The sequence below is a fragment of the Panthera pardus genome, unplaced genomic scaffold (genome assembly GCF_024362965.1).
Source record: "Panthera pardus isolate Hobbes unplaced genomic scaffold, ASM2436296v1 HiC_scaffold_15, whole genome shotgun sequence".
In the NCBI taxonomy this organism is placed as follows: Eukaryota; Metazoa; Chordata; class Mammalia; order Carnivora; family Felidae; genus Panthera; species Panthera pardus.
The window spans coordinates 15,238,431-15,261,225 of NW_026526710.1; the positions used below are offsets into that span (position 1 = coordinate 15,238,431).

At 42.8% G+C, this 22,795-nt stretch overlaps 1 protein-coding gene across 1 annotated transcript in view; it reads right to left on the minus strand.

Moving 5' to 3' along the window:
- The window catches only part of SLC5A1 (solute carrier family 5 member 1), a 72,988-nt gene extending 50,427 nt beyond the window's left edge, over positions 1–22,561 (minus strand). Inside the window, exons 1-2 of the mRNA XM_053902155.1 lie at positions 22,258–22,561; positions 15,014–15,085 (exon numbers count right to left, since the gene is read on the minus strand). Coding sequence (XP_053758130.1) covers positions 15,014–15,085; positions 22,258–22,389 — 204 coding nt within the window. The 5' untranslated portion in view covers positions 22,390–22,561. The remainder of the gene's footprint in view (positions 1–15,013; positions 15,086–22,257) is intronic.
- Positions 22,562–22,795: the final 234 nt, after the last annotated feature.

Below are 22,795 nucleotides of genomic sequence, written 5' to 3' on the forward strand. Positions count from 1 at the left end.
CTCCAGTGAGAAGGAAGTATGAAAATAAAAATTAGAGTTTGAATACTTTCTTAACCTCTTACTATCTGGGTGATCATAACATCTGTGAGCCTCAATCTTCTCTCATGACAGGTTGTTCAGAAGTCAAATGAGATTATGAATCAGTAATGATTGACATTTTACTGACCCTCAGAGTCCTTTTTCTCCTCCAAGAGGATAATCACTTCATCCTCAAAGACAATTCACAAGAGCTACAATGGACACAGTTGGAGTCTGAATTGTGTTCCCCCAAAATTCATGTGTGGTAGTCCTAACTTCCTAATGTGACCTTATTTTGGAGATAGGGTATTTAGGGAGGTAATTAAGGTTAAATTAGGTCATAAGGGTGGGGCCCTAATCTATTTGATAGGACTGGTCCTTATAAGAAAAAGAAAATGACATCGTCTCTCTCATTCTCTCTCATTCTCTCTCTCTCACTCATTTTTTACTCAGAAAAGAGACCATGTGAATGCACAGACAAAAGGCAGTCATCTACAATCCAGAAAGAGAGGTCTCGCCAGAAACCAACCCTGACAGCACCTTGATCTTGAGCTTCCAGCCTCCAGAACTGTGAAAAAATAAATCTCTCTTGTTTAAGGCTACCAGTCTATGGTATTGTGTTATGGAAGCCCAAGCAAGCTAATACAGACACCATTGCTTTATCACCTCCATTCCCCTGCCAGGTTTTCATTCTGCCCTTCCTCTCACTGAAGCTCATTAACAATGCTTTCATCATTCTAATTTCCCAAACTCTCCCTCTGTCTACCCCTCACCCACATTCATGCCCATTTGGGAATCATGCCCCATCCAGGGAGTGATCCAGTGACATGAATCATCATGTCCTTCTCTGTAATCTCCTCCCACATTGCCTCTGAGTTCAGGGTTTTAGACTTCATCTAAAATTTCCCCAGCTTGACCTTGCTTTTGACTAACGTCTTTCCAAGCCTTCCTCATCCCCTGATGGGGCTCAGGAAGCTATTATAAGTATTTAGATGGCTTTACTGTAACTGTGCAAGATGAGCTGGGTCAGACAACACCCAACAGGTTTGATAGCATGGTAATCAGGGAAATAACATAATGTGACATCACAAATGGAAAAAAAAAAAACACTACATTTTCCTTTGAATTTGGAGGAATTCATAATCATACTTTACTACCTAAACTTCTTACCCTAGAAAGTTGGCAGGATGGGAAATACTTGGAGAAATTATAGAATCACAGAGTCTTAAAGAGTTATATGGACCCACAAATGTCACAGTTTGAATCCCTTCTGCAATACCCACCCCCCCCCAAGTGATGGTTGGTTTCTGGATGCCATGCTTCTAGTGACAGAGAACTTGCCCAATTTACAAGGCAGCTGAATCCATAGAGGAACAATTCTAATGGTTAAAAAGTCCTTCTTTACCTTGAGGTGAAATCTACCCATTTGTCTATTCTGCCTTCTGGAGTGATACAGAACAAGTCAAATCTCTCTCCCACAAGCTAGCTCTTCCAAGGTCTAAGGAAAGGGATTATGCCCACCCTCAAATCTTCTCCAGGCTAAGTTTCCTCTTCTCATGTGTCTGCTCCTCACTGGCCATGGAATTGAATCTCACCATCTGTGTTACTATCTGCTGCCCTCAGTTTTAACAGTGTCCACCAGATGGGCCTCAGGCCCAAATGAACCACTTTAGACATGGGCCATCCAGAGTGAAACAGGCTGCCCTTCCTGACTTCCCATACGGTTTTAACATTATATGGCTTCAAATCCTCTTTTAAATCTGTCACTCAGCCATGAGTGCCTGGTGGTAGTAAGGACTAAGCCAGTCCCTCTAATTCTCATCACTGTCAGAAAATCTGCCTCTAAATTATTTGGACCATTTAACAAGAACAGATTCCCTCTCATTGCAGTTTAGATTCCTGATAATACCAATTTGGTTTACCTCAACAATACAGTGGCTCTAACACTTAAAATTTTTTCACTTCGATTCTTCCAGGGTTTGGCACAAATATGATATTCTCCCATAAGCCTTACCTAAAGAGAAAACCACTTAAACTACAAAGGAAAATAATCTAGCCAAATTAATTTCTCCCTACCAACTATTAACGTCAGAAGTTGGAAGCTAGCAGGGATTGCATCTATTCCTCGAAAAAAGGCAGACATTAGTCTCTTCAATGATCACTTCTTCAGTTCTTATCACAGCCCTACAAATGGACTTCCTGAACCCATGCTACTCACAGAGTGTTCCACGGGCCAGGAGCATCAGCTTCACCTGTGAGCTTATGAGAACGACAAATCCTCTGCCCCCACCCCAGACCTATTGAATCAGAGTAGTAAGCTCTTCAAGTGATTCTCATGTACAATAAAGTTTGAGAAATCTACCTACACTGTACTAAATGTCACTGTTATCTCCACAAGCTTGTTTGACCTCTCTTCAGGAAAAAGAGCACAGGGACTAACTACAAAATTAGGATGTTAAGGTGTGAAGGACAAAAACTTTGGGGTGAAAGGGACTTTCTCCAAAATTCTCTACTTAACCTCCAGAGTTTCAAAGGTCTGTTACCATGGTACTCATGCTTCCCAGTGGGAGACACTGTCTCTTCAACCACATGCCAACACAAGCATGTGGACTGAAAGAATTTTTGACCAATCTCACAGGTAAAACCTCAGAACTGGCTGGTTCAGTCAAATAAAGACTTCCAGAATATCCTCACACTGCAGCAAAATTATCAAGACATTTCAAATGGAAATCCACAGATACCACTCAAAGGCTTTGTGGGAAATCCTACAATTTTTCTCCTCAAGAGATTGGGTTATAAGAATTCCCAGAGGGTAATCTCCACCACCAGAAACAACAAACATTGCTGATTGGAGGACTCCTCTGCCATGATATGACACTGGGAAGAGGAATTACAGGCTTTCAAGACTTTCTGCAATACAGCCCCCTCCTCTTTCTCCACTCCCAGCAGCCTCTCCATACCCTTTCACATCCCCTGCACTCCAGCTAAATTATACTAACTCAGTCTCCTAGATATGCTCTGGGCATTCCTGCCTTCTGAATTTATTTATGCCATTTCCCTCTGCTTCAACCTCCTCTCCATCAACTCTTATGGCCCTAAAACACTGACCCAGTCTTCAAAAGGAATCCCAGTCTCATCTCTCCACTGACACCATTCAGAGATGATTTCTTACCCCTCTGGTCTCTCACCTGCAATCCTCATCTGTTGTACTCTCCAGGGGCATGACACTGCTTCTGTCCAAGTGTTATTCCCCACAAACCTTCTAGCCCTCAAAGAGGATTTCTGCTTCTGCTGAGCATAGGACCTTTCTTGCACATGACAAGCATGCAGTAAAAGTCTGCTGAGTGAGTGAGTGGACTGGTGTATCAAATCCTTGGATGGTAGCAACTGAATGCCTTAGAGCTATACTTATTTCCACTGGTTACAGAGAGTTAAGACTCTTCCCAGGGACATGTCAAGGATGGCTCTCTCTTGAGGAAGAGGCAATAAACTTGGCCTGCTAGGCCTAGATGGGGCCCAGCAGAATAATGGGGTGTGCTAGGATTATGCACTACTCTGAGATGTTAATATGGTGACCTATAAGATCAGTGTTAGTAAGAACAAGACCTCAAGTGGAATCTGACCTCCTGGGTTAGTCCATCAGGCAAGTAAATACGTTCTCCCATATATTTCTGATAGAAATGCAATTCTGGAAAGCAGTTGTTGGTACATATCAAAATCTCATCTCCTTCCACCATATGATCCTACTTTTTAGTACCTTAAGAAAATTATCAGAAATGCAGACAGGGGCGCCTGGGTGGCTCAGTCGGTTAAGCGTCCGACTTTGGCTCAGGTCATGATCTCGCGGTCTGTGAGTTCAAGCCCTGCGTCGGGCTCTGTGCTGACTGCTCAGAGCCTGGAGCCTGTTTCACATTCTGTGTCTCCCTCTCTCTCTGACCCTCCCCCATTCATGTTCTGTCTCTCTCTGTCTCAAAAATAAATAAACGTTAAAAAAAAATTTTTAAAGAAATGCAGACAAAGTCTTATACATGAGTTTCATTAGTATGTCCATTGCCATGTTATTTACAACACAGGAAAGTTGGAATCAACATAAATGCCCAACCACAGGAAGACAACTGGATAAATTAAGGTACATACTTGTGATCGAATATTATGCAGCCATTAAAATCATAGCTTTGAAGAATATGTTATGGTGGGAAGGTGATAGTGATAAAATCCCAAATAAAAAAAGAATATACAGTTTTTTATAGACATAGACATAGTCATAGACATAGACAGGACAGAGACATAGAGTTATATCTCCAAATTTAACAGTGGTTATCTTTGAAAGAGAAAACAATGAGCGTGTTTTCATACTTTTCCAATATTCCCACAATGAATTTGTGTAACTTTATAAGCAGAACACAATTCATCAAAACCTTTAACAATAAAGGGAAATCATTCCAGAGCTGTCTCAGATTCACTTTCAGAGCCTAAGAACAAAGTATGTAAGGAAGTCATGTGTTTGTTGGGGGCAATATAGAAAAAGACATGAAATGTCATTGAATGCTACCTAAAAATTATGTTTTGTGTGACAGGAAAAAGGAAATAGGAAATATATGGTACAGCCTGTTTATTTACCAATATCCAGTCATCTCATATTGGAGCTAGAATTAACTTGGAAATGATTAAGGTTGACCTTGTCATTTTCAAATGAAAACAAAATTATAGCCCAAAGGAAGAAAGTGATTCAAATTTATGCATTAATTCTATCTTTACTTCCACACCCTTAGGAAAGTAAAATAGTATGCGTACACTCTGAACCATTAACCCAAGAGTCAAGAATTGCCTAAGGCAGTGGACAACTACCTGTGTATGTCCTCCTCAGACAATGGTTCTCAAACTATAGCATGCATCAGAATCTACAGTAAAAATACACAAAACCAGCAAAATCTGAATGATAAACACATTCAGTTTTAATAAAATTATTTTCAAATATTGCATGAAACATACAAACACTACAAAAGTATTCATTGTTTGTCTGAAATTCAGATTTAACTGGCCATCCTTTATTTTTATTTGCTGAATCTGGCAACACTAATTACAATCACCTAGATTTGTTAAACCACAGATGTTTGAACCGCATTCCTTCAACTTTCTGATTCAATATGTTTGGGTTGAGGCTGGAAATTTTGCCTTTCTAACTAGAGCTCAGGTCTTGCTGGTGCTGCTGGGGTGGGTACACTTTGAGAGGCCTGTCCTGGGAAAATAAGAAAGGGAGAAGGGATGACTTTTACAGTGCCTCCTGTTGGCCAAGTGTCGGGACAGGCACTTCATTCACTTCATCTTACATCGTGCTTACTACAGTCTGTGAGGTAAGGATTATTCTCATTTTCATTTTACAGGTAAGAAGACTGAAGACCAGAGCAGTCATTTGCCCACAGTCCTACAGTCTAACATGACCAATGTCCAAGGGACAGAAAGGGAGGCCACAGTGCCACTCTGACTTTCTTCCTCCTTCCCCAGACATTTCTTTCTCAACTTCCCTGAAGGAGCACAGTCGGGTCAGGCCTCCCTACCCATTTCATTGTAAATTTAGGAACAGCATGTATATATCTGCATCATGCTTGTATTTCAGATTCTTCCCTCATCCTCTGAGGAACTGGTCTTTAACCTGAATTACTATTTTGATTTCATCCGTAAGGTATCTTTTCATAGGGGAGATTTGGAGAGATTTAACCTTTGACTTTTGCCATCTCTTGAAGATCACAATTCCTGGACTGGGACAGAAGAGAAGGTGGGACTCATATATTCAGACCATTTTATTTCTGAGATTCTGGTAAATGTTTAGACACAGGTCTTGCTCCAGAGCCATCATAATCTCTGTTTACATTAGCTCATGCACTCCATAAACAATGGTGGCCTTTCACTCATTATCTTCACAAATCTCTCTCCTTGTTCTAAGAGCCAAAAGGGCAGGAAATCAGGAAACCACTGCCAAGGCTGGCATTTTCCCACAGGTTGTTGGCACAAAACACAGGTGAGGTCTTCTCTTGGCATTTATAGGTCAAGGAGGCTAGAGACCAACCAACCCTCTCACCAATTCAGATAGGTTCATCCTTGGGATCATCAACTTGCAGTCCCTCACTCAGAGGGCCTGACTGAAATGCATTATCTACCCCTACACTGGCCTCCTTTCAGTTCCTCAAATATCCCAAGATCCTTCCCTCCTCAGGCCTTTGACTATTCTGTCCCTTCTGCTTGGATTGCTCTTCCCCCAATCTTCAAATGGCTGCCTCCTTCTGATTCCTCACATCTCAGCCTAAATGCTCAATTCTCAGAAAGATCTTTCCTGATTCTCTTATGTAGTTTGAGAAACACCCCTTTTCTTCCCTCCCACCCTTGACTCAAATACACTTTCTTAAGACCACTATTTGTAATTTTGGATATATATATAATTTTGGATTATATAATTTTGTAAGAATGTGTGTGTGTGTCTCTCTCTCACACACATACACACACACTAATATATGCCAGCACCTAACACAGAATGTGGCATATAATAAGTAATCAACATGTAAATGTAGAATAAAGTAATAGCAATGCATCAATGGATAAATGATTGAATTCACAGTTTAAGAAGGAGGAGCTAAAGATGAGATACAATAATAATAATGATGATGGGAGCACCTGGCTGACTCAGTAGAGCATAAGACTCTTGACCACAGGGTCATGAGTTTGAGCCCTACATTGAGTGTAGAGATTACTTTAATAAAAAAGTGATGATGATGACGATAATGATATTAAGAATAGCCAGTTTGGGTAGGACTAATTACATACTATTGTAAATGATTTACATATTTATCTAATTGAATCCTCAAAACAACTCTCTAAGATAGGTGCTATGGGGATGCCTGGGTGGCTCAGTCAGTTAAGCGGCCAACTTCTGCCCAGATCATGATCTCATGGTTTGTGAGTTTGAGCCCCATGTCAGGCTTTGTGCTGATAGCTTAGAGCCTGGAGTCTGCTTCGGATTCTGTGTCTCCCTCTCTCTCTGCCCCTTCCCAGCTCATGCTCGCACTCTGTCTCTGTCAAAAATAAATAAACTTAAAACAAAATTTTAAAAAAAGATAGGTGCTACGATCTCTATTTTTCAGTTGAGGAAACTGAAACACAGAAAGGTTGAATAACTCACCCAAGGCCACAAAGCTAGGAAGGGGGACCTGGGGTTCTAAACAAGGCAGAGTGACTTCAGAGTCTCTAGTCTTAACCCTAACTCTAAATCACCTCCCTAATATAAAATTTACCCAAAGTAAAACATATAGGTCTCAGTGACTCAAAATGTGCCACGCAAATGGTAGAAAGGAAAAGCCCAGACACATTTATTTTTTTAGGGTTTTTTTTGTAATGCTTATTTATTTTTGAGAGAGAGACAGAGTGCAAGTTGGGGAGGGACAGAGAGAGAAGGTGACACAGAATCTGAAGCAGATTCCAGGCTCTGAGCTGTCAGCACAGAGCCCAGTGCAGAGCTTGAACCCACATACCGTGAGATCATGACCTGAGCCGAAGTCAGATGTCACCCAGGTGCCCTAACCCAGATACATTTCTAACATGAATAATCCAAAGACTTCATCATAGCTGATAGTTTCAGCATTCTTCTGACTTCAACCAACTAGAAATGTTGATTATAGTTTACTTTTTCCTTTCTCTGTCTGGGGAAGCACTAACATGTTAGAAAATATTGGGAAGGTATCCAGAGTGAAAGAAGAAAGCAGGAGCTTATACACCAAGTATATGACAGGAAATTGGCTACACACCCATCAACTGATGCCTAAGAACACAAAGAATACATGGGGTGGTGAGTGGTTGTGCATTAATCAGTGAAACTCTTCAGAGGAGACTAAGCCATGAAGAGTGGCAGGGAAATAGCCCTGACAAAAAGAGAGAGGGCAAGAAGGACAAGGGAGAGAGGATGAGGGAAGGAAGAGAAGAAATAGGGGAAGGAGGAGGTGGTGATAGAGGAAGAGGAAAAGGAGAAGAGAGAGGAGAGGCCATTCAAGAGCAAGGCAGCAACTGGCATGTTAAGCAAAAAACTCTCACCACAAAAGAGATACATATCTATGGGAATAGCCAAGTTTTGCAAAATCTTGTCTCAGCCTTAAAAAAAAAAAAATGTTTTAGATAGTAAGGAAGCATAGTCACACCAGCCTTTTTTTCCCCAAGGGATCCAATGAGAGCTAAAATCAGGCACTCTGATTGGGGCCAGGATTGCTTTTCCAGTTTTACTACCACGAACCTTAAAAAAAAGAAGTCTAAAGGAAAAAAAAAAGTTCTCTGTACATAGAAACAGAAATGTGGAACACTGCTAGAGAAAGGCTTTGACTTGGACCCAGCACTTTCCTAACCTCCTGAATTCTTACCACTGCCTACACTCTGTGGCCACTGCTCCAGAGAGCAGAATGCAGGCTGAGGTCTTAGGTGACATCAACAAGGGGATCCAGCATGAGAGTCTGAGGACATGTCCCTTTCCTCCCTCCTTTTTCTTTAATTTAGCACGTATTTCTCAAATTCCCAGTAGATGCAAGGTCCTGGACTAGGTATTGGAAGAAAAAAAGATTAAGAAAAACATAGGCTCTGCCCTGGGATAAATGAAAGCACACATAGCCATATGGAAGTAGAAGACAACCAGCAGGAAGAAAGGGTCAACTGGACTTGGCAGTCACTTCCACTCAACCTTATGAAAGTCAAGTACTTTTTGGTCCTTCATCTCACATTTTCCTGAGCTTTGTTCCCTTGGTGACCTTTCTACCTCTCCTATGTCCATTCCCCTAGTTCATGCTCTTTCTCTCTCAGGTCCTATGTTCCCAGGTCTTAGATCTACCAGACTCTTCCAGGATGCACCCCAGTAGTATCCTAAGTGGATGAACTTTGATTTGATCATTGGGATTTACAGACTTAAATATCAAATCAGATATATTTTACTCAAGAAAGTTTAGTAAGTATGAAGAGCTATCTTCTTTCCTTGGGGAAAATATTCAAGGGGGTCTCTGGTTAGCCCTAACTGAAAGAATTTCTTGGTTTTCAGGTAACCCTCTAGACTACATCTATTGATCTCAAATTTCCATCTCAAAAGATAAGAAAGAGACCTGAATAACAGAAAAATAGAGAGAGTCCTAGCTCTGTCATTATCTTGTGTGAACTTGGGCAACCCATGGGGTTAATCTCCATTCTTGCTGGATCACTAAGGATTCAATCAAATACAGGATATAATAGTCCTTCAAAAGTTTTCAGCTGAAAAAAGAAAAACAAGAGCTAAACTTGAGAATTTGCTGAGTGCCAGGCACTGTTCTGAGACTGTGCATATGTCCACACAACAATCTCAAGGAAGTACTGTTATCCCCATTATAGAGATAACAAATGTAAGACACAGAGATGTTTAGTAACTCACACAGCTAGTAATGGGGAGAAGCTGGATTTGAACCCAAGCAGCCTGACTCCAGAGCCTAGGCCTGAACAAGGTGTCAACGAACTAGGACCTATAAGCCAAATCTGGTCCTCAGCCTCTTTTAGTAAATAAAGTTTTATTGGAATACAGCCAGGCCCATCCATTTATGTACTGCCCATGGCTGATTTCATGATACAACAGCAGAGTTGAGTAGTTGTGACAGAGATCATATAGCCTACAAAGCAAAAATATTTGCTATCTTGCCCTGTAAAGAGAAAGTTTGTCAACCCTTGCCCTAAGTCACTGTGACATACACCTCTCTGATGATTCTCTAATAATAAAAGAAGGAAAGGAACTGTGGCTATTGAGAGACACACAGCCATTCAATTTTCAAGACCCTCGTTGGCAATAGACTGGCTAGCATGCCCACACCCATTCTTGTTTCCTCCTCTGTGGAAGAAATTTTAGTCCTGGAAGACCTTTGAGATGCTCAATCTGACTGTTCCTCATTACAGAGGAGACTGAGACCCAGAGAAGTTAATGATTTGCCCGATGTCACAAAGCTGGGACAACCCAAGTCCTTTGGTTCTTTGTGAGGTTCCTATTCCCTCTGGAATGTTTACTTCTTCATTTAAGGGGGTTTTCAAAGGGTTGACTCAACCCCATTGTACCCCACCCATTTCCTTGGAGCTGACTCTGGTAAGTGTGACCAAACTCTCCTCCAAAAAAGAATTCTCCACTGGGCTGTGTATCTGGGGCCCAGCCTATCTGAGTAATTTCTGCTACCAATAGACAAGGAGTGGGGAATTTTCCCTTCAATGCTCACATTCCTGCTTTCCCATCTCCCACATACCCACATAACCATTACAACATAGCACACAGCTGTTTGTTAAAGCTTCCAACTACAGAAGGGAATCCTGGGCCACGAACCAACCCACAGTTACAAAAGGTAATATCATGGTTTCATGTTACTCAGTTGGCTTGGCTTGCTCACCCATGACTCAGACTTCTGGGGGCCTCCCTGCCTGGCTGCCTGTGTAATCTGTCTCCTCTGTAACCCAGCCCTGGAATCCTTGCTCTTCCTTTTTAATTATCTCTCACTTCTACACCCAGGCCAAGGTGCATATGATTTCTCTCTCTCTCTCAGCCTCATTAACTTTTTAGGAATGGAGTCGTTTACCAGGGCTCCTAAATTTTCACCTGTTGCAGGTCATAACTGCTCCTTTCAAAGTCCCCTAAGACCCAGGAATGTTCCCAACTGGCCTCTCTGTTCAATCTCCTTTTGGACTTTTCAAGATCCAGTTTCCTCCTATTTTTTTTTTTGAGGGTGAATACTCAAGTCCCCCAAGTCTCTGATGTATTGATCCAAGGTCCTTCCTCCTAAAATACTCTAGGACTCTTTCCCAGAGCTTCTTTTGTTGCTCACTCCTCCTACAGCACAAAGCGACAGGGCTAAAGGCAGATGGAGAGGGAAAAGTGTCCATTAGGGGGTTTCTGACAGAGATGTGAGCTCCAGAAAGACTGTAGCCCTGTGATGTTCTCCTTGGGCCTGCACATTTGAGAATTGATATTCCAATTATGAACTTCCAGGCCCGACAGACAGGATTAAATTGACTTTGTATTTTAATACAAAGAGAAATTTAGATGTATAGGTTTAATATAGTTTAAACTCTTTTTCAGTTTTGGAGGAAAAATACTTAGATTTGCATTTTCTCACATGCTATATTTTCCTTTACTCCTTCTTTCAAGTGTGTATTGCAATAGTGCTTTAAAACCATTTTAAGGGCACCTGGGTAACACAGTTAAGCGTCCGACTCTTGATTTCGGTTCAGGTCATGATCTCACAGTTCATAAGATAGAGCCCTACATCAGGCTCTGCACACTGACCGTATGGAGCCTGCTTGGGATTCTCTCAGCACAGAGCCTGACGCGGGGCTCTAACCCACAAGCAGTAAGATCATGGCCTGAGCTGAAGTTGGACACTTAACCGACTGAGCCACCCAGGTGCCCCTACAGTCAACATATTTTTAAAACTCACTATTTTAGAATATAACCATACTTTATTGAATCTAAGACACCAACTACTGTAAGACATACCATGTAGCACAAAGAAAGAAAAAACATTAGCATTTAAACTGTGGCTGCCACTGATTGATTATAACACATAAGCCAATCTCAGAGTTGTTAAAATGTGGTCATTGTGGTCCTATAAATCATTGATGATTTATAGCAATATAAATAAACATACATATAAACCATGTTCATTTATTCACATGGTTGATCTGAAAGTTAAATTTAAGTGAAGTGGCAGTACTAGCTTCACATAAATATTAGTTTTCATTTACTAGGTGCTACTAAGTCCTATGCCCCAGACAAGTGTCAACTGGGAGGTTGCCTTGTCACTCCCATCTTCCTTATACTTCTTAATATTTTCATTTACTGAGTAGTTCCCAAGTGCTGAGTGCAGTACATGAATTATCTCATTGAATCCTGACAAGAACACTCCAAAGCAGGTACTATTCTCCAACTTTATAGAGGTAGAAATTGAAGCTCTGGGAGGTTCAGTGACTTGACCAAAGTCACACAATTAGTAAATGTGGCAGATCAGATATGCTGACTTCAAAGCTAGAATGTTCTAGCATAAAAGCTTTCTCAAAGTTGAAAGGGACTTAGAAGTCATTGCTCCTCCATTCAAGAATCTCCTTCTCTAGCATCCCTACCAGATAGTGACAGTTTCAGTATATCTGACCAGATAGATAAGCATCTATCCAAACCAGTAATTATCAAACCTGCCTGATAATCAAAAGCATCTGGGAAGCTTTTTATAAATTCGAATTCCTGGAGCACCTGACTGACTCAGTCAGTTGAGCATCTGACTCTCGATTTCAGCTCAGGCCATGATTCCAGGGTCGTGGGATCAAGCCCCACATCAGGCTCTGTGCTGAGTGTGGAGCCTGCTTGAGATTCTTTCTCCCTCCGCCCCTCTCCCTGTCTCTCTCTCTGTCTCTCTCTCTCTCTGTCTCTCTCTCTCTCTCTCTCTCAAAATAAAAATAAAAATAAATAAAAAGCAAGTTCCTGGGACTCTTTTCCAAGTTTTTTTTTCTTTAAGAGGTCTTGAGTGAGGCCTAGAAATCTGTATGTTTGGAAAGCATATCCAGGTGATTCTGATGAAGCAAGTTTACAAACCATTAATATAATCTCACAAAGTCTTAGGTAGAAACCATTGTTGGGAGAAGAAGTTGAATATCAGCCCCATCAAGGAAGTAGTGACTTCTGCGCAAAAGAAGAATGATGCCATGCTTCTCCATTGGTTAGAATAATCCAACACTGAGACATGAGTAAGATAAACAATACCCACAGGAAACTCCACATGAACCATTGAACCCTACATGTTTTGGGTGGGCTAAATCCTTTTACCAACTAAATCTCAGCCCAGACCCACTCGCAGGTGCTATCAGGAAGAAAGACATCATTGCTAGTTAAGATGTGATGTGTTCCCAGGCCTAGCCCAAAATGCGTATCTCCTAAGAATGGTTCTGCCCCAAACCACCCCCTCACTGCTCTCATTGGCTTCTCCATGACCCAGAGATTAGAAGTTGAGGTCTTATCCCCAATAAAGCAGCCCTAGAAATTTTACATGAAGAGGTATGAGAGTTTCCTATCATAGTAGGGGGAGGAGGTCTGGATGCAAACCGAAGGCAAATAAGCACTTGGCAGGCATACTGTAGGGAGCAGTGAAGCATTAGATGGGGTGGAAGGTGCACTGCTTCCAAAATAAATAAACCTCCTATTCAGCTCTCTAATTCAACAAATCTCAAGTCCACTAAGATTTCATCCAGCCTTGGCTCTGAAATCTGTACAGCACACTGTCCAATAGAACTTTCTACAATGGGGGAAACATTCTAGATCTATACTATGTAATATGGCAGACACTATCCACATGTAGCTATTAAGCACTTGGAATATGGCTAGTGTGGGAAGAAATTTTTAATTTTTAAATTTTATCTAACTTTAATTTCAATTTAAATAGCCCATGTGAGGGTGCCTGGGTGGCTCAGTCAGTTGGGCGGCCAACTACAGCTCAGGTCATGATCTTGCGGTCTGTGAGTTTGAGCCCCGTGTCAGGCTCTGTCCTGAGTGCTCAGAGCCTGGAGCCTGCTTCCGTTTCTGTGTCTCCCTCTCTCTCTGCCCCTTCCCTGCTTGCTCTCTGTCTCTCTCTCTCTCAAAAATAATAAACAATAAAAAAACAAAAATAAATAAAAATTAAAAATAGCCCACGTGATTAGTGGCTACCATACTAGGCAGTGCAGTTCTAGAGGGACTGACCCAGCCTCATCTTGAACTTTGTGATCAGAGCTGCCTATTCAACACCAGCTTTTAGGAAAGCACCAAAGTACAATGCTCGAGAAGATAAAATATGTCAGGAGGGAGCACCATGATGGGGCCACCAAAGAAATCAGCATCTGCCCAATATTTCTAGCCACCTTAAGGGTAAGGCAGAAAAGACTTCAGGGATAGCCCAAGCAACTGTGAAGATGCCAGTTATTAAAATCCATCCCAAAACAGCTGATCAAAGGCCAACTTCAGGGTGTGATGTGATTTCCTTGCAATTTCTCTTATGCTCTGCATATGACAGTGACAATTTTTACTTTCTTGTTTCTCTTCCTCCAATCAACTCAGTGCTGTCACTTTCTTTTCATTGTTTCTATGCTTCATTAGCCACCTCTTTCACCAGCTAGTCTTGCTTATATCTTTAGTCCAAAAAAAAATTCCACAACTTGGCTAATTTAGTCAACCAGTCATTTTGGTGAGAACTCTGGGTTGAGATGGTCATTGGACTTAACTGGTAAGCCAGCCAGAGCCCTGTGCTGATAGGATGGAAGGGGCCTCCCAGTTTCTCTTCCACCCACACACGTGTCCTTTAACTGGGATAGTTCCACCCATGTACGAATATCAGGAAAAATACCTCTCAAATATACAACAAATATACAACATACAAAATCCTCCAAGAGTTGAAAAAAAACTGTAGGAACAGTAGGGGCTCCTCTCCATCTGTTCTATGAGTACTTATTGAGGTTCCTTTGTGTATCAGGCATTGCTTTCAGCTCCCAAGGTAAGACAAATAAAGTCTCTCTTTCATGGGACTTAACATAACAAAAAGGTAGTAAAAGAGTTATTATTTATTGAGCTTCCACCCCATAAGAGGTACCCATTTCTCATAACACTCCTGGAAGATAAATACTATCATCCCCATTTTATAGATACAAAGGTGGAAGTTCAGGTTTTCCCAAGATCACTTCAGTCTGTGTGTTCTTTCTGCTTCTCCACACCGTCTGCTTGTGTAGTCTCTTCCTCTACTTACACAGTAAAGGATTCCAAGCACATTTATTTAAAGGCTATTCCCTTACCACAAGAGATTAAGTTCATCCAGATTAAGACCTGGTGAGCAGAAGACCCATTATCAGGGATTTAAGGCAGGAAGGAAGAATCACTGCCACCCAAAGCCAAGAAGAATAGGGCCTTCTATGGGGAATTTTGTAGTTAAGCAAATAGTTTTCAGAGAAAACTTACCGGCCACCACACCATACTTCGTCCTGCCAGGAAGAAGCCTCCAACAGTCCCACGATTAGTGGAAAACATAGCCTGAAGAGGAAAGGTCAAAAATTTAGTATAAAACTAGAACAGAGCAACTTTGCCTGCCAAAAGGACATACCTCTCCCACTCCCATATACTTGTACTTTCTTTTACTGTCTTTATTTCTGAAGCACTTCCACATTCCTTACTCCCCTAGAACTCCACTGTACTTAGATGAAGGAGCAGGGACCTACATATGACAGACAAGAAGACTGAAGCTCAGGTTTAAAAACCTTTCCCTGGTGCAGCTCTGCAATGAGTTCACAGTGTGGCTTCAAGCAAGTCACTCCACCTGAATGTTTGTTAAATAAGGAAAATGGAACTTTTCATACCATTTTTACAAGCATACTCAAGGTGCCTAATGAAATGTCATTCTTTTTGGGGTGCCTGGCTGGATCAATAGGATAAGCATCTGGCTCTTGGTTTCAGCTCAGGTCATGATCTCACAGTTCGTGAATTCAAGCCCTGCACCAGTCTGTGTGATGACAGCACAGAGCCTGCTCAGGATTCTCTCTGTGCTCCTCCCCTGCGCACGTGCTCGCTCTTTCTCTCTTCAAATAAGTAAATAAACATAAAAAATTTTTAAGAAATATTCTTTTTAAAAGCATTATACGGGGGCGCCTGGGTGGCGCAGTCGGTTAAGCGTCCGACTTCAGCCAGGTCACGATCTCGCGGTCCGTGAGTTCGAGCCCCGCGTCAGGCTCTGGGCTGATGGCTCGGAGCCTGGAGCCTGCTTCCGATTCTGTGTCTCCCTCTCTCTCTGCCCCTCCCCCGTTCATGCTCTGTCTCTCTCTGTCTCAAAAATAAATAAATGTTAAAAAAAAAAAATTAAAAAAAAAAAAAGCATTATACAGTGGTGCACCTGGGTGACTCAGTTTATTAAGTGTCAGACTCTTTTTTTTTTTTTAATATTTATTTATTTTTGAGAGAGAGAGAGAGAGAGAGAGAGAGAGAGCAAGCTGGGGAGGGGCAGAGAGAGAGGAGACACAGAATCGGAAGCAGGCTCCAGGCTCTGAGCTGTCAGCACACAGCCTGATGCAGGGTTGGAACTCACGAACCATGAGATCATGACCTGAGCCGAATGCTTAACCAACTGAGCCACCCAGGTGCCCCAAGAGTCAGACTCTTAATCTCAGCTCAGGTCATGACCTTGCAGTTGGTAAGTTCGAGCCCCACATTGGGCTCTGTGCTAATGGCACAGAGCCTACTTAGGATTCTGTCTCTCCTTCTCTCTGCCCCTCCTCTGCTTGTGCTATAAATAAATAAATAAATAAATAATAAATAAATAAACTCAAAAAAAATTTACTAAATAAATGAAAGCACTATACAAGGGGCATTAAGGAGGACACTTGTTGGGATGAGCACTGGGTGTTCTATGTAGGAGATGAATCAGTGGATTCTATTCCTGAAATCATTATTGCACTGTATGCTAACTAACTTGGATGTAAATTAAAATAAGTAAATACATACATACAAACATACATACAAATATACATACATAATAAGCACTATACAGTATTTGAATTATATTTCAGTAATGTTATTATCAAAACAAAAAAATGAAAAATGCTAGAGGAATGCATGGTGTTCTTATTAAATACATTAAAGATGGACCATTCAAACTCAGTTCAAAACTTTCTGAGATGTAGGTAGAAGCTTGCTGGAAACATTACTTTTCAACATATTATGAGTACTGCAGAATGATTATTGTTATGAATACAGAAGGAGGAGATTCCTTCTGACTGGGGTGTCAGGAAAGGCTTCACAGAGGGAGCAGCACTTCAGCAAGTCTTGAAGATAGAGTGGGATTTATTAGTGAAAGAAAAGAAGGAAAGGACATTTCAGACTGTGGGAACAACATGAGCAATAACCCAGAGATAGAACTGCAGTGTGGGGAGGAAGGGAACGGTGAATAGCATTACCTGGAGAACCTGGCTGAGGCATATGAATGAGGAGAATGGTGAGAAGTGGGAACAGACTGCAGACCATCAAATGCCAAGCTAAAAAATATAGGCTTTATTCCATAGGCAGTAGGGAGCCACTGAAGGTTTATGAATGCATTTTCAGTAAATGACCACCAGACCCTCCTTCTTACAGAACCCTTGGAATGTTGCCTCTGAACCTTCAGCTAATTCCTGGTCCAGCTCAGGCCCAGGCCCAGTCCTCCAGCTCAAAACTGGGACAGTATCTCTGCTAGTGTTCTCCTCCTCCCTCCCTTTATGTCAATGGCCTTCCCTTAGCTGATGGCTTGCTAATGTCTCTGAAAATACTAATAACTGATAATGACTGAGCCCTGTTAAAGCTGGTTGCATCGTGACCCCTGAGGCTTAAAAGCATCACTGGTGCAAAGGAATTAACCTCAGATGGTGACATTTCAGACACTTAGAAATTCAGTTTATTCAGCAAACATGCCTACTATTGATAGCATATTGCGAAGTGCTCAGATTCCAGAGATTGACCAGACTCAGTCCTTTAGGAAGCAGCGTCATTCATACATCCAACAATCAACATAAATTGATTGTTGTGTGCCAGGCAGTTCCAGGGAGAGCACAGCTCAGATCTTTCTGGACTCGTGGCAGGGTCCTCCCTCCCATAGGACATACTCTTAGGGATTCTGTGGTGTTTTTTCTAGGAATAGCAAGAGGACTAACAAACACAAGGAGCAAAGAAGGTAGCCAGGGCTGAACAAAAATATGGTCCAAGGACTCAGATTCTAGTAGTTTTCCAGGGAAAGGCCATTCTGAAAGTGATTCTGATGTCAAAGCAGGTTGATATGCCCCAGTTGGTATTGGAGGGACACAAAAAGTGGGTTTGGGGCCTAGATACAACATTTCCAAGTTGGTCTCAGAAACGAAGAGTTTAGAGGAAGGATGTGACAGTCAAAACTAGAGTGGGGAACTGGATAATTCAGGAAAGATGTTGGGGATGGATAAAAGGCAAGGACAGGTGTATCTACACCAGGCCTTCTCTTCTCTGGAATGTTTATCCCCTCATCTCCACAAGCCCAGACCCAGCAGACCCATCCTTCAAGGCTCCTCAAATGTTATTTTCCCCATGAAACTTTACCTGACACTCCACCACAGAAACTTCCTCCTCTACTATGGCCTCTCCCCTTCACAAACAAAAAATAATCTCTCTCTCCTGTGAGCATCTAGAGATTTTCTATAGATGTTCTATGTTTCTATACCTCATTCACAGCCCTTACACTTTTTTCCTTTATGTTGCCATATTATAATTTTTTTCCAGCTTTATTGAGGTATATGGACAAATTAAAAATTGTTTATATTTAAGGGATACAATGTGATATTTTGAAATACATATTCATTGCCAAGGGCTGCCTGGTGGGAGAAATGGAGAGATGCTGATCAAAAGGTACAAAGGTAAAATTATAAGATGATTTCTGGAGATCTAATTTACATCATGGTGACCATAGTCCATAATACTGTATTGGATAGTTAAGTTTGCTGAAAAAGTAGATCTTAAGTGCTCTCACCACACACAAAAAGTATTGTAACTGTGTGAGATAATGGATATGTTAATTAACTTGATTGTGGTAACCATTTTACAAGTTTTTAATCCCCTGTAATGCTTAGTATAATGCTTAGTACATGGTACACATTCAATAAAATGTTGGATAAAGGGGTTTCTCAGCGCCTTCTGCCTCCACTCTTCCCCCATATCCCACCCCCGAACACTCCTTCTGGAAATGAGCAACGCCCTTCCAGGCTGGCATTTTGCAGACTGCCAGCAACATTCAGTAGGTGCTACCAGTAGGTGTTATTACTATAACTCGTGTACCCTGCCTCCTTCTTCCCTGCTGTTTATTCCCTACAATGGAAAGACACTGTCTCCATGAGCAAAGGATGCTCAAAGGAAAGCTCTAACGTTCCAACACCACTTTGTAAAACATGGCATTAAATTTGCCTGTCCACCCTGCAACTAGAAGAGAATGATTTCACAAATGCAAGCCAGAGGAGCAAAAGAAACACAACTACTGACCCATATTTTTTTTTCTTAATGGATTAAAAATATCACTGAACAAAAGGAAGGCGCTTCAGACCTTTGCTTAAAGCTTAAGAAACTGGGGATGTTGGGCCTGGAGTACAGAAGACTCCAGTGTGGCCTACCATCTTCTGAGGTAAAGCGAGACAGCGTGGTCTGCATAAGGCACAACCAAATACAATGGAGAAGCTCCAGGACATCAGATCTGGGCTCCATACCAGGAAGATTTTCCTCACTATCAGAGCTGTGTAGAGATGGAAGTGGTGCCACTGGGGAGAGTCTTGGCCAGAAATATTCAAGTGAAGGGTGGACAATTGTTCAAGATATTTTGGTCAAGTGGTTTAAGAATAGACTCTAGCACAGGATGAAGAGGGTTCAAACTGAATAAACTTTAGGCCTTCACTTTATGAAAATATGTCAGGAAAGAAGGAATTCCACACCACCAGGACACTGTCACAGCAATGCAAATGGTGGTAAGGATCATGGAGAGAGTATTGCCAGAAAGGATGCTGTCTTAGGGAAGGGAAGGTGAGACAGTAGAAAAAACATGCCTTTGTTATCTAATCCCAGCTCTGGCACAGATTCATCTGACTGACTTCTTGTCACCATCTGATCCTCACCTATAAAATTCAAAGGCTGAGCTTCCCCAGGGGCAATTGCTACTCAGGCATCCAATGATGCTATTAGTGCAAATGATTGCATAAGGCAGGGATCAGTAAATTTTTCCTGTAAAGAAAAATGTCCAGATCATAAGTTATTTAGGTTTTGTGGGACACACATGATCTCCACTGGACACTCTTCCTCTTTTATTTTTTACAACTCCTTAAAAGTGTAAAAACACATTTGTAACTTGTGGGCCATACAAAAACAGGTGGTGGGCCAGATTTGCCCTGTGAACTATAGTTTAACAACCCCTAGCATAAGGGGGTTCAGGATAGCTTAAATGAAATCTTCCAGAAAAAATAAAGTTAGAGATTTAGCCTAAAATGATACAAAATCCCCCAAGAAACAGAGAGGTGGTGAAAGAAAAATGGAAATATACAGTGAAGAATAAGCTCAAACCCAAATATGATTGGAAGAGGGTAAAACAGAACAAAATAATGTTGGAAGAGATGTGGATGGTGATAGAGGGACATTGGCTATGGATGTCTTTTCTAAGATGAAGAAGCACCATAAGCCAGGATCACTCTGTCTGTGCAGCCCAGAGATCACTCAGGAGTCAGGATGCCTATCTCCAAACCAAGCCACTCTTGATGCTCCAGTAGAAAAAAAAGGAATGTAAACTGGAAGAAATCCAGCACGTTAAATAATCAGGGTCCAGAGGCACTGACTAATGGGGAAGATTAAATGTAGACAAATATTAGCAGGCTCATTAAGTAGCATTTAACAGGACAAGTGATACTGATTCACAGATATTTGAAAAGCATAAACACCATAATCAGCAGGACTGGCAGGGGCTAAAATAAGATTGTTAGGGGAACAGAGATTATCGGTGATTTTCTGGGAAATAGGCAGTATGGCATAGCTAGCAAATGATGAATTCACATCCAAGTGTTAGGCACTTAGAAGCTGGGGAAGGGTGTGGGGAGAAAGGCAGGCAAAGTGGCAAAGCCCCTGGTACTCTGGAAAACCAAGAGTCAAAAGATCTGAGTTCCAGGAAAATTTCATGTACTGCAACCTTAGGTAAACCACAACAACATGGGGCTTCAGTTTCCTTTTCTGTAAAATAGGGATTCGTATTCCTGCCCTCCTTATGTTGAGGCATTTTGTGAAGATGCCCTATCCAGTTGACTGCGTTTGCCCATTTTACTTAAAAGGACAAAAACAATTCAGGGCATGGCTCATACCTTGGAGGGCAAATGACGATATTATTTAAAAAGACTCCTAGACTCCATAAAGAATTTTCAGATTCATGTCTGCAGATCCTCACAACAATCTTGGGGAGTCATAAGAATAGGTAAGATTGTACCTATGCACACTTGAGTAAACTGAGGCTGAGGCAGGTTGCCTGAGGTCGCATAGCTAGAACCATGTCAAAGCCAGTAGTAAACCTGAGAATCCTGGCCCCTGGTTGGACACTTCTGGGAAGGTGAGCATATTGGGGAAGAGTTAGTAACACTGACCCCTTGTGACACTTGGAAAAGCTTTCAGTCATATCTAGTTTCTATAATTACTTAACAAACAAACCAAAAAAAAAAAATGCTTCCTTCTATCCCTAAAAAACAAAACAAAACAAAATAAAAAACTCTGTGGCCATGGAAGGGTTAATATCCACCCTGCCCCCCCACACCACCCTCTAAATCAAGAAAGAGTTCAACCACCTGCTGCCATCACAGCCTCCTGGTCCAATCCTACCCACAACCAAAGCTTTTGAGAATGTCTGCAATATGTGAACATTTAAAACACCTCATCTTCTAGTTGCTGGGTGTGCCAGAGTCTGTCATAGTGAAATTTCCAAGTTCCAAGTTCCAAGGCTGCGAAGAACAAGTTTCTCTGGTTTGGTGTGTCCCCAGTACCCAAGGGGAGCCACGTGCATTTCCCCAGCACCAGGCCACCCTCCAAGGCTTCCTCCTCCTCCTCCTCCACCCAAGCTTTGCCAACTCTCACTCATTCCAGTCCCTGGGCCTACAGGTCAGCCTTTCCCAGGGGGACACCAGCAGCACCCCTCCATTTGGGGCTGCCCCACAGCCCCTGCACCTGGCAGAGGCTTTGTGTCCTTCCTGCACTAAATTGTTTATTTTCCATCCAAAACTGTATGACTAAGAAGAAACAGGACAGTCCTAGTCTCCTTGGGGCTTATCTTCCAAGCCCAGAGATCTTCCCTGAAGCCCTAAGCTGTCCCTCTCCTGCCCCTCGCACTAGCCCCCAGCCTCTCCAATCTCTGCCTCCTTCTCTGCTCACAGGCCAGGGGTATTCTCCTTGGACCTTCCTGGCCAGCTCCCCTCAGAACCCCCCTCCCTTCTGCTCATCCTTGCTTGCCCCCCCTCACTTCACACTGTGCCCCCCTGAATTCCTCTCAAGGGCTTCCAAGTTATTTCCATTCGGCTCCACAGACCTTTAAACCCACCCTTTGCTCTTCACAGCTCACGGATGCAGTGGCTCCCCGGTGCAGCCCCGCCCCCCTTGTCCCTGCTGGTGGCTCTTGCCCCTTCAGCCCACGTCTCAGAGCCCTCACATACCCACAGCCCGACGGCCATCACCACCACAAAGTAGACAACGATGACAGAGATGTCGGCCGCATTGCGGATGCGCTCGTGTGGCGCAAGGGGTGAGGTAGTGTCGGTCGTGGGGCTCCAGGTGGTAGTGTCCATGGCGGCGGTGGCGATGCGTCCCTCCCGCCCAGGCCACTCGCTCCTTATACCGCCTCCGGGTTAATAATCAGCCCCGAGGGAGGGCGCCCGCGAAGTCGCGCGGTGCGGCTCCTGCGCTGCACCGTCGGGGAGCAGCTTTGGACGCAGAGAGCGCTGAAGGAGGAGCAGGTGGAGCTGTTGGCAGAAAGGGTGGCAGGCTGGCAGGTAAGGGCTGTTCCTTGAGTGGGGAGGGGCCATCCAGGGGGTGGTGCCCGCCTGGCACAAAGGCCGGCTGTGTTCCCGGCAGGGTAGCCTCGCCTGCTCTGCCGGGGGCAGAGAGGGTGCGGCTCCATTGAGGAACCAGGCTGCCTGAGGCCAGGGGCCTAGAGGCTTCAGGTCGCCTGCCACCTGCCCTTGGACCAGTACT